This window comes from Pteropus vampyrus, unplaced genomic scaffold (genome assembly GCF_000151845.1).
Source record: "Pteropus vampyrus isolate Shadow unplaced genomic scaffold, Pvam_2.0 Scaffold105, whole genome shotgun sequence".
In the NCBI taxonomy this organism is placed as follows: Eukaryota; Metazoa; Chordata; class Mammalia; order Chiroptera; family Pteropodidae; genus Pteropus; species Pteropus vampyrus.
The window spans coordinates 3092012-3103895 of record NW_011888886.1 but is presented as its reverse complement, the minus strand read 5'-3'; the positions used below and the strand labels follow the sequence as shown (position 1 = coordinate 3103895).

Genomic DNA, 11884 nt, shown 5'->3' with positions numbered 1-11884 from the left:
AGTGGTGGTGTTAGGCATGACTCATGTCTATCAGGTCCCAAAAGAGCCCGCCTTCCACCCAGCATGTGCTTCCCTGGGTGACACTGAACGGAGAAACGTGACCGGGCTGGCAGGCTCCCACTTGCGGTCTGGCGTTGGCTCAGGGGCGCCCCCGTCAGGGCGCGTCCTTCCTCTAGAGGTTTCCAGAGAGGAGGAGGCAGCTCCCTAAGCCGGCAGCTCACCTAGTCTCCTGGAAGTGGGAGGGAGAGAGCGCAGCCTGAGAAAGGGGGATGGAAACCAGCAGCTCGCGGCCCCTGAGGCCCAGCTGCAGCCCAGAGCTGAGCCTGGACACCTGGCTGGGTGTGGACACGCGCCTCTGGGCCAAGGAGCCATTGACCGCTCTCTACTTGCTCAGCTCCGCGCTGGACGTGGAGGGCGAGGCGCTGTCCGCGCTCGTGGTGCTGAAGGCGCAGGTCGGCCCGGGGCGCCTGCGCTATTTAACGTGCACAGCCAGGCACTCTCCGCCCTGCTACTGCTGCTGCAGCTGCTGCTGCTACTGGTCACCGTTCCCATGGAGCTCTACAGCTTCGTGTGGTTCCACTACCACTGGGTCTACGATGACTTGGGCAGCCGTGCCTCCTACTCCGTGCACGAGCTGTGCGCCTGCGCCATGGTGCTCCGCGTTGCCAGCCTGAATGCTGAGCACTGCCTGGCCCTGTGCCAGCCCCTGCTCACTCGCCACCTGCTGACTCTGCACAGGACCGCCGCCTGCTGTCGCTTTTCTGGACCACCTTACTTGGCCTCGCCCTGCCCAAGGCCGTCCTCATGGGGCAGAAGCATGAGTTGGAGACTGCGGGAAGGGAGCCCGAGCCTGCTTGGCGTGTGCTCCTCGCTAGTGGGCGCCCTGGGCTCCAGGTTTTCATCCAAGTAAGGGAGAGGGGGCCAGACCGCCTACGTTTTCACTGCTAATACTCGGGACCACTCAGAAAGTTAGGGTCTCGTTGCCTCATTTTACAGGACTTTGGGAGAGACTTAACCAAGGTGAAGCATTAAGAGAAGTCTGGATTTGAATTCAAAATTAACTCTGAAAGTCTATGTTCTTCCCACTCCTGTGAGAGTGGTGGCCAAACGTTACTGGGTATAAAATTACCTGGAGGGGAGTTGTAAAAATATAGATTACGTAACCCACCCCAGGCTTGTTTTATTATTATTATCAAAACTAGTCCTCTTTATCACTTCATAAATTATATAAAAGTCCAAGCATTGTACTGTATACCTGAAACATAATATAAAATAAAACATAATTTTTAAAATCACAGCAAAAAATAAAAGAGAGAAAAAAAAATAGCCGTCTTTAGCCCCATGACTAACTAGACAGAACCACCAAGGTAATGAGATATAAATGAGAGGCCTGACCATTCAACGTTAATGAAGGATTTCAGAAGAAAAACATATACCAAGCGCAGCCTTAACAAGAATATTGGAAAACATAAAGTTAAACCGAATAAGAAAAATCCATTTGCTTCAGAAGTTGCTTACTATGGTCCCCATAATGAGAATTAACTTAGACCAGTTAGGCAAGAATGCTAGTTTTAAATAATCCACTTCCTATATCAGACATTTTTGCAGGTTGTCAAATTCCTTACCCAAATCTGGACCTGGTAATAAAGAAGATGAAAACAAACAAACAAACAAACAAAAACAAAAAAACAAAAAACACAAAAACCCAAACCCACCAGCAGCAGAGCAGTAACCATATTGATGGACCTGGTCACTCAGGGACTCCGGAGAGCAGTCAGAAGCAGAGGCTCATGGACAGCAGAGGGAGCTGCTCCTCCCACCATCACACCAGGTGGACTAATCACGACAACAGACCTCACCAATCCAGCCCATGTGCTGCCTGCCCAATGGTGGCCCAAGCACACCGGGGCCACGGAGCAGCAGGGGATACCTCCCAGCAGCCTCCACGAGGGTTCTGAGCTGCAGCAGAATATCAAGTGGGATAGTGCATTGTTGCTCCCGCCTCAGGCCTGACTGCACAGCTAGGTCCCTGCTGTGCCCAGGTGCGGCCTTCGCAACGAACCAACCACCACATGCTCAAAATGCCTAGTAGCCAAGTTCCAGTACTTTTCACGGACGTGGGTAGTGGCATCTAGACTATTGTGGAGTTAGGTTTGGGGAGAAAAGCGTCAAGCAAGGTAGTGTTGTGAACATGCTACTTGCATAATTTACTTTACGTGGTGCACACTGACCAATGCAGACTGAAATGTGCTAGGGGCGAGCTTTTGATGTTATGTATGTTGTGAATTCTTTCAGTGTAATGGCATTATTCAACAGAGAGTACATTAAAAAATATTTAACTTGACATAGTCTATGTTAACACAACGAAATAACCAGACTCAAATTAGGACTATTTTGGTCTACCTTTCTTTTTAGTGTCTTACCATTGGGTTGATTCATTGTCTGTATTAATTGGTGTTTTTTAATCCAGAAAATTGCTCATAGTTTTTAAATGGGATTTTGTACAGATGTAAAAGAGAGGCCTGAAACATTCAACATTAATGAAGGACTTCAGAGAAATACATGTACCAACTGCAGCCTTAACAAGAATATGGAAAAACGTATACATAAACATGATAAGAAAATATTCCATTTGCTTCAGAATTGCATACCATGGTCCCTATGGCCCAGTTAGGCAGGCAAGTACAAAACCTATATAGTTTTCCTAGAAAAAATTTAAAACTCCAAAGATTAATTACTAACTTATAAACATATTTTTACCCTCAATTTCTGTCTTGACTGGTATTAAAGTTACAGTTTGGTAGTAACTATGCCATCCTTGATAAAAACCTGTTTGGTTCCGTAACAAACTAAAATTATTGTCATAAACAGTGCTTTATTTTTCTCTTGGTGTTGCTGATTTGTGCGCAGGCATTAAGATGAAAAAAGCATGAATAGCAACGCCTTAAAAAGGTGCAGCACTCAATTTAGATATTTATACTGCTCTTAAAATGCTGTTAAAATGTTCAGATTTTTAAAATGCTTATAAAGGGAAGGAACTGAGGAGGGAAACCCTGTGACACATGCATTTTCAATTTTAAAAATTAAACATTTTAAAAACAAGGTACGTAAACTTGATTTTCCTAAGTCAAAAAAACAAAATATTAATACAATGCGAAGACAAATATTAACGGAAATCAGCTGTCTTCTTTCCACTCTAGTTTGTATTCTGTAGTCTACCAGCCACTCTTTGCCTACCGAGATCGGTGGAAGATGGTAAGCACGGCAGGAAGAGCTGGGAGCCATCGAACGGCTCGCTGCTCCAAACTCCTTTCCCAGTTAATCATCCTAATACAAACCTCAGCTGCCCTCCAGGCTTCTGTAGCCGCTACGACGCTCAGAGCACCCCTAAGACCTTCTTCCTGTGTGGCAAGCTTCTTTGTACATTTTCTGCTTTGGTTTCCTCCGTTTCTAACTCTCACTGCTTTTTCTCTTTCAGCGATCCCTCTGCATATTAACATACCTCTACCTGCACAGATTTCTTCTTATTTCCTTTCCAAAACTGTCTTTTCTGTCATGCCGTTAGATTTTAAGCAGGTAGTCCCCTAGTCCACAGAGATCACTGGCCACACTACTTCCTCTCAAAACAATGCCATTAACACACACCGAAGAAAAAAATACATGCATTTTAAGTTTTATTTATAAGGCTGGAACAAACAAGAATATTAGTTTGGTTTCTTTTCAAGTTTAAATTAACTAATAAAATGGGGAAACAGCGCAGAAGCCACCTATTTACAAAAAGACAAATATAACTAAAGAAGGTAAGTTTTTACTCCAAAATAGGAATAATGACATATACAAAGTGATTACTTTATAAACATTGGTCTAAATCTTTTATATTCATGGATTTTTTTTTTCCTTCGGGGAGAAGATTGGCATTAACTCTTTGGCATCATCTTTTAAAATAATTTCTTCTTGGATTGTTATCCATGATAGTGCTTACAAATGTCTAAGATGGATGGATAAGAATGCATTCTGACGATTCATTTTTGAGCATCGTTAAACTACTCCTTCATTTACCAGACACTCCAAAAGCAGTGTGCTGTCGGGGGAAGATAGACTCTGGAGTCCAAAATCCAGCAGTTGAACTTGTGCTTCTGCTCCTCTCCAGCTGTGTCATCGTGGTGAGGTGCACGCTCTGACTCAACCTCCTCATCTTTCAAATGGGAGAATAAATCCACCCGCACTGGCTGTTGGAAGGATTAAACAAGATCATTAACTGTGAATGCCCCTGTCCCAGTGCCTGGCCTGTAGGTGGCGCTCTAAAACACTGGTTTAAAAACCATTCTGGCAGGCAAGTGATAGTGTGAGCATCATGAAACATCCCTGCTGTCTTCTCTTGTCTATCCCCCTTCCTCTGGCCAGGGCCCAAGCATTCGTAAGAGAAGACAAGCTATTTGAGGGACTGAAAACTGAGCTTCGATAAATGAGTCCGAAGTCTAGTTCTTACCAACTATATTATATATCACTTTGGTTGTTTTTATTGTTTCAAGTAAGCCATTTGGTCCTCCTTCCTTTGAAGGCAAATGGTTCTTAAAGTCAATCTCTGTATTCTGAGTTTCCTTCCTGAAACCTTTTTAGTTTAAAGAAAGTTTTTTTTTTTTCACTTTTGCCCTTTCTAAGAGGTAGGGTATTTACCCTATACTATTTTAATAGAATTGTGTTTGCTCTGAAGTAAAATAATTTGTTTTGCTTTATGAAAGGTGATACCTTTGGGCCAGCTTTTTAAAAAGCAAACGTGTAGGCAGTTACAGAATTCTTATTCAAGGACCCACTTAGTGTTTTTTTTCTTGTTTCCAGCCTTCACGGTGGAAATCTACTTTCGGAGTATTGCTTTGCAGAAGGTGATAGGGAAACCTACATAGCTCGAATCATATCCATGCCCGACATACTGCTACCTCTACAGGAAAAGCCAAGAGTGATTGTTTAGAACTAAGAAAAAAGTCAAGTTTGTCCATGGAAGCATATGGATGACATGACAGAAGGCAAAACCTTGTTCTTCATAAAATGGACTTGGACGTGGCCCAGGGCAATGTGGGCTGGCCCGGAACTCGGGAGGTCTGGGCTTGAGTTCCTGCTTGCCACCCGCTCAACCTTGTCACTCTCAGGAAGTCTCCGCCTGCCTCGGGCCCGGGCGCCCCGGAATGCACCACTTTTGCCCTTGTATACAGACGGTCTCTGGAGCCCGTTTCAGATCCAGCACCCTATGGTTCTAATTCTTTTTTTAGCCTCAACAGCATGAGGTTCTGAAGGCTCCACTCGTCCCGAAAGCCAGCCGGCATCTCCTTCAGATGTGTCGTCCGGTCAGAAAAAAGAGTGGTCGGTCCTCCTTGGCGTTGGCGGTCTGGAATTCGTCACGCAGGCGGAACTGCCACTCGTCTTCCAGCTCCAGGCGGACCACCGTCTGGCGGAGTGAGTTCCGGTCCTGACAGATCACGCACAAGGTTGCACCTGCACGGACAACGGCAGAGGCATGCAGAAAACAGGTGAGTTTATCCAAACGACACCTACTGCCTGGATTCTACTTGCGAGAACGAGATACGATGCTGCTTGGAAGGGAAGGACCAGATGTCCGAGCGACCTCTCGTTTCCTTTGGAATGCTTCGTAATCTGAGCAAGGCAGACAGTGCCACTGTGATTGGCAGGTCTGGCAGGTGAGAGACAACATGGAGGCAGAAGAAACTTCGACAAAGGAGAATGGGAGGAGAACTGGAAGGGGACACCGGTCTGATCGCAAACCAAACTCGGCTCTGACCCGCAGTGTGAATCTCACCCCACCTTCCTCTCCCGCCCAAGCCACCCACCCATCCGGGCCCAGTGCAGCCCCCCAACCACCCTGCCGGGAGAATTCTCCCTCCTGTAGGCTCCTATTATAACCAAGACATCATTCATTCATTCATTCATTCATTCGTTGGTCTATCTACCTACCTACCCACTTTCCCACTTCCCCGCCTACACGTCCTCTACTCCCATTACACAAAGTGTTTCCCAAAGGTCAGAGTGAAGGGCGACCAAGGAAAAGAGCAGATCGGTCAGGGACCCCCGCTGGACTGGAATAATTTTTTTAAGTCACAGAGAATGAATGCTTGTCGCTCTGAACCACTCCAGCACGAAAACAGCTACAGAAGGAGAAGAAGGATGAGAATAAAAGCCAAGGAGCACGCGGAACCCCGAGACGAGCCCGAAAAACTCCTCCGCCAGGAGACGGAAGCACCCGAGGGGCCCGGGGCTGATGTTAAGAATCTGGACGGAAAACGGACATAGATGTTGAACATATCTGCTATTTGCCTAAACGAGAGGGGACGTGTCGCGTCTCTACCCAGACCGGTGTAGGGGAAAGAGAGCCGCCGGGGACCCCATCCCAGCCCTCTGTACTTCCCTGGATGGTTGGAGCAGCCACATTCCCTCTCTGAGCCTCAGGTGACGCATTGGCAAATGAGGACCAGGACCAGAAGTCACCTCGTCAGAGGTGCCAGGTGACGACAGGCATTTGCGTCAAGGGGCAGGGTAAGAGTATGGGAAGTTACCTTTCAGAAAATGGAACTTTTTCAAAAAGCTGGCTCCCACGAAAGAGTCACAGAGGTAGAGCAGGAGTCCGCTAAACATGAAGTCGGAGCAGCTGATGTTTAAGGAGTGGGGCCTGGAGCTCACGTAACACACGGAAATCTGAAAACGAAGGAAGCCAGAACATCGCTTTCCACGAAATACTCAGCACCGCCATGCCAGGCCTTTCTCTTCATCTAATGAATACCAACTGCTTGGTCAGGCTCAAAGTTTTGGGGGGCCAGGAACAATGTTTTCATGTTCTATACCCTAATCTATACCCTAAAAATCAATTCCAAGAGATTTATCCAGATCTATCTATTCCGTAATTCATTAGAGAATCAGAAACATTTTGGCAACAGAATTCGGTTTGATTCCTAACTTACTATATTGGGGCAAACCATTTAAATTCTTTCAGCCTTTACGTCATCAGCTGCAAAGTAGGGCAAATACCTGAGGCGAAGTTATAGCTCCATCCCGGATGCTGGTGTGTCTCTGGGGAACTTCTCAGATTTATAGATTCGACAGTGCCCCGCTCCGGGAGTTACCTGAGAGCCCAGGTTAAGGTAGCAGTCGACCAGCAGCACGGGGTGGCCGTGATTCCTCAGGGAGAGCGGGAAGAAGCGGTGGCTGTGTTGCTGCAGGAACTTCTCCAGCAGGAGCTGGGCCGGGGCCGCGAGGAACGGGTGCTTGCTGTCTGGGGCGCAGATGTACTGGGCCGGCACGACAGCCACGGGGTGGTCAGACACCTGCGTGGGGGAGGAAGGTGTCAGCCACTCCCCGCCCCCCTGAGCAGAAAACGCCTTCCCGAGGCTTCCAGGCCACGTGGGAGCCCAGGGCGGGTGGCCCCGTCACGATGGACTGGCGCACGGTAGTGCTGTGCGTTGAGAACACATACTTCAACAATAAAATCCTCTGTTAAGAAGAATTAGGTTTTGTCAAGGTGGGGCACGTGCAGATTGATCAGTGCGATCAGTAAGAACTGTAGACATCGACCGTTCCATGAGAAAATCGGCCGTCTGGCCTAGAAAGAAACAGGAGAACAGCGGACCTTGGGAACTCTTCCCCGAATGCAGGGGACCTCTCAGCAGGGTCCACGGCCCGGGCCCCCAGGGGCTGTCTGCCCCCGCCCTCTTCCTCCGGAGGGCCCAGCATCGAGCCCACGGTCTCTTACTCGGCCGCCACCCCTGCTGCAGCCAGAGAGACTGCCAACATGAAGAAAACGAATGAAATCATCTGCTGCACACCCTTCGATGACTTCGCGCCATTCCCGGAGAGGAGTCTAGAATGTTCCCTCGGCGGGTAAGCTCCTGCCTACTTCTCCGGCTCACCTCTGCCATCCCCCATTCCCCGCCCACCCCTCGTCCTTCACGCTTCCTCCATGCCAAACGCCCCCTCGTCCTCAGCACTGTGGCCCGGGTTCCTCCGGGGCCTGGATGAACTGCGCTTTCTCCTCCTCCAGGTCTCCGCTTCAATGCCGCTTCCTCCGCCGCCAGGGAGGTCGGGTCTCCCCGTGACACAGACGTCACCCTTGGGTGCTTATCGCAATAGCACTTTACTACATATTCATTTAACATCTGCCTCAGCTGCTAGACTATATCTTCCTGGGCGAAGGGACTGAGTGGTCAGTGAACACGTAATGAATAAATAAGTAAAAACTAAGTTATTTCATTCAGATGAAAGGCTATAAAACATCACTAGCTTTCCTATATATAATTGCTGTGCAATTAAACCTAAAGGAAAAATAAGATTAGGCTCAAAATAGGAATAAAGATAAAATACCTAAGTGTTAAAAAATGTTACTGAGAGAACTAAAGGAAAAATTAGTTTTAAAAACAGATTGGGCTCTTTGGTCAAAAGACAATATGGTAAAGATCAGAATCCTCCCCAAATTAAGCTGTAAAGCTAACAGTTTCAATAAGAAATCTCAATGTGGGAGGGAGGGGCTTAACTAAATGATTCCAAGATCTTCTGGAAGACCTCTTATTTAAGTGTCTTGCTACTTTGCAAGAGAAAGAAGGATGGACTCTCACTCCTAGAGGAAGCGTCACTCCCTGCTGGTGGGAAAGAGGGAGGGGGGCGGAGCTGGTGTCTGAATTCAGACCCGGCCGCTCAGAGAGGGCAATGAGCAACCACGTGAGGAGGGAGTGGACACCAGGAAGGACAGGCCGCTGGCGCTAGACGTCATCGGGGCCCGCCTCGAGACAGACAGAGGCGAAAAGCAGAGGATGAGCTCTGGCCTGTGGATGCAGGAATACAGCAGCTTCACATCACTTGCGGGGAGACGAGCTCTGGGCTCGCCGTGACCTCACACTGAAACGCCCAGGCCTGCCCAGCCAGCACCGGCACAATCGGGTCACGCCTCTCCGCACCCAGAGAGGCTGGCCTGGGGACAGACAGCACAGCTATCACGGGCTAACCTGCCAGTGCCATTCAGACCGCATTCGGCCAGGTACTGTCCCAGGGGCCCAGAGAAGAGCTTGCACCACACCTGCACCCCAGAGCTCTGTCCAGCAGAGAAGCCGGACAAGTGAGTGCCGAGCGCAGCGATGGACAGGTGTGCAGGAACCATCAGGGAGGACACGGTGGGCAAGAGGGCACGGGAAGGCTGGAGGGGGACGTGCCTGGGCAGACTCGGTTGAAAGCCGAGCAGTCGAGCCCACCCTACCGACTTGGAGACGGCCGAGCGGCCTCCCCGCCAGCTCCCACCCCGTTCTCACACCGCACACCCCACGCCGCAGGCCAGGGGGCAGACCCAGCCAGGCGCTCGGCCCGCCTACCTTGGACGTGATGTGCAAGGACCGGTGCCCGCCCACTGCCATCTGCTTCTTCATCACACTGAAGCGGTTGAACCGGCAGAGCAGGAGGCCGGCGCTGTGCACCCGCAGGTTGAAGTCCACATCGTCACACAGGAACCTGCTCAGAGCCAGAGGGGCAGTGCATGGGACCGGATGCAGCTCACTCCCCTGCCGGCACCACACGTGCGGGGTGTGCTCCCTGTCCTGGGGGCTCACAAGGGGCACAGACCTTCCTCCAGGCAAAACAAACAGTGACAGCAAGACGAGCTGTGATGTGTCGGCACCGGGAAGGGCAGGGGACACCTAAGGCGTGAGCTCCAGAAGGACTGCCACCTGTTGACCGACCATACGCTCCACGCCAGGTGCGGCGTGAGGACCTTACACACACCCTTTCAACTATTTGTTACAAAGTAAACATCAAACCTCCCAGGGTAAAAAACCAGCCACTTTTGACAGCTGAGGAAACAAGGCTCAGAGATGACATGTCACCTGCCCACACCGCAAACCCGATGAGCGGCAGAACCGAGGTTCCTAGCAGGTGGGTCTGGCTCCAAACCGGACACTGCCACATGGGCCCTTTGCTGTGTGCCGACTGCCTGGCACACGGGGCCACTCAGGGAGCATGAGTGATCGGGCTATTCTTGAGACGTGAGCCCTTCTGTGGCTAGATACATAGACAGTGACATGAAAATGACTTTACGGTTTTCTTCGATGCTAATGCTCCTAAAAAGCCATGTGTCCAGAGAAGGAGCCACAAAAGCAAGAGGAACGCAGAAATGGTACTATGTACGTCACTAAATAAAGAATCGTGTGAATCGATGAAGGAGCTTGAACGATGTAATGCAAAGCTCTCTTCCACAAAATTATACAAAAGGACAAAAAAATGTGAGGTGAGGGCCGCAAGCAGGGGCCAGGCCACCTGTATGGACAGGAAGCCTCTGGTGCCTTTGGCCCCGGAGGGCAAAGGAGAAGCAGCCGTCCGCCAGGCCTACGGCGGGTCCCCATCGGTGCCGACGGCCACAGGGGGACAGGAGCTCACCGGTTCTGGTTGTACTGCACGTTCTGGGTCAGGTCCACGTTCAGGATGATGAAGTCATGCACGTGGCAGCGGGAGAAGGGCTTGCGCACCTCGCGGCTCCCCGTCCTGCTGGACCACTTCCGCATGCCGATCAGGGCGTAGTGCGTGATGTTCGGGGACGCCTCGATGTGCTGCATGATGTACTTCAAAGAGACGTTCCTTTCTGACCAGGAAAATTCTCTGCTCAAAGTGGGGAGAGTGACGTCTCTAGGTTGAGAAGCGAACAAGAGCAAGGGCCTCTGGACCGGGCCAACCAGGATGCTAACTCCGGCTGAACCTTACTTGCTGGGAGGGGTTGGTTCAGATGGGATCCATCACACCCACCACCGAGAGCCAGGCACCAGGCTAAGCACTCCAAATTCATTATCGTTTATCCTCACAGCCATCCTATGACATAGGCACATCATCCCCATTTTACGGAGGAGGAAACTGAAGCTGCAGGTAACTTGCCCAGTGTCACTCAACAGAGCTTGGATTTGAACAGCTCTGTCCCCAAAGCCACACCCTTTCCATCATGCCAAACCTCCTCGCATTTCCGGTTTGCAGATCTGAAGATAAAGGGTGGGAATGAGCAAGGCTTCCTGCTGGGAATTCTAAAGGAGAGCCCCAGGGAAGGAGGCAGCACGTGAACACCTCCCGCCCCACAGGACGGTGTCTGAGGCCCGGTGACCAGAGAGAGGGCTCAGGGGTGCCTCCTGGGCTGGGAGCCAGGGATGACAGTTCTGGCCGCGAGGCCCAGGCATGGCGCTCGACTTTTCTGCTTTCTCTTCCCCACCTGAGGAGCGTAAGCTAAAGTCTCTAAGGCTCTGCCATTCCAGGACTTTAACTGCTGCTTCAGAAGGAAATTCTCTGTTCTCTCCCCCATCTCCGCCCTCAGCCACGCTCTTGACCCAGAGTGACAGCAAGAATATTAAAACCAAAGCAGATCACTGTCCTCATAAGCCGCGTGCCGTTCTGCCATACAGAAAACGGTTTTCTCCAGAACGGTAATTGATGGTAATTTCTGCATTAGTGTATTATTAACCTAATGGAGGGGAACTAACCTACTATTGTCAAAACGACAAGCCAAAACTAAACAGAAGTCATCAGGCATCCCTCAGTTGAAACACTGACAGCGCGAAATCATGAAATCTCGAGGAAATATTTTATTAATGACGTTCAGATGCAATTGCATGCACCGAGCCTTTTCTGCCTCATGCTGCTCCATCATCTACCTGCGGGCACACCATTCATGGACTGATTAAGCCTGCAACGGACCTCTAGCATGGTGTTAGTGCCCCTTTGAAAGATGAGGAGACTAGAAGCCAAAAAGAGTTAGTGGTTTCCCAATAAAATTAAAAAACTTTTTAAGCTCAAAGTAAAGCTAGAGACACAGGTCTGCCACACCCAGGGCCGTGTCCCCCGCACGCCATGCTTTGGTGCCCTG

The 11884-nt window shown here is 49.9% G+C and overlaps 2 protein-coding genes across 2 annotated transcripts in view; one reads left to right on the top strand and one right to left on the bottom strand.

Annotated features, from left to right (window-relative positions):
- The first annotated feature begins 269 nt into the window (after positions 1 to 269).
- On the top strand, positions 270 to 2013 carry NTSR2 (neurotensin receptor 2). Its single transcript, XM_011365143.1, is given in 4 exon segments — positions 270 to 476; positions 479 to 737; positions 740 to 906; positions 1900 to 2013. Coding segments are annotated over 4 exon segments (747 nt in total).
- A 1648-nt stretch (positions 2014 to 3661) lies between these two features.
- GREB1 (growth regulation by estrogen in breast cancer 1) overlaps positions 3662 to 11884 on the bottom strand; it is a 77992-nt gene continuing 69769 nt past the window's right edge. The window contains exons 29-32 of the mRNA XM_023533605.1: positions 9363 to 9498; positions 7131 to 7331; positions 6567 to 6705; positions 3662 to 5490 (exon numbers count right to left, since the gene is read on the bottom strand). Coding sequence (XP_023389373.1) covers positions 5327 to 5490; positions 6567 to 6705; positions 7131 to 7331; positions 9363 to 9498 — 640 coding nt within the window. The 3' untranslated portion in view covers positions 3662 to 5326. The remainder of the gene's footprint in view (positions 5491 to 6566; positions 6706 to 7130; positions 7332 to 9362; positions 9499 to 11884) is intronic.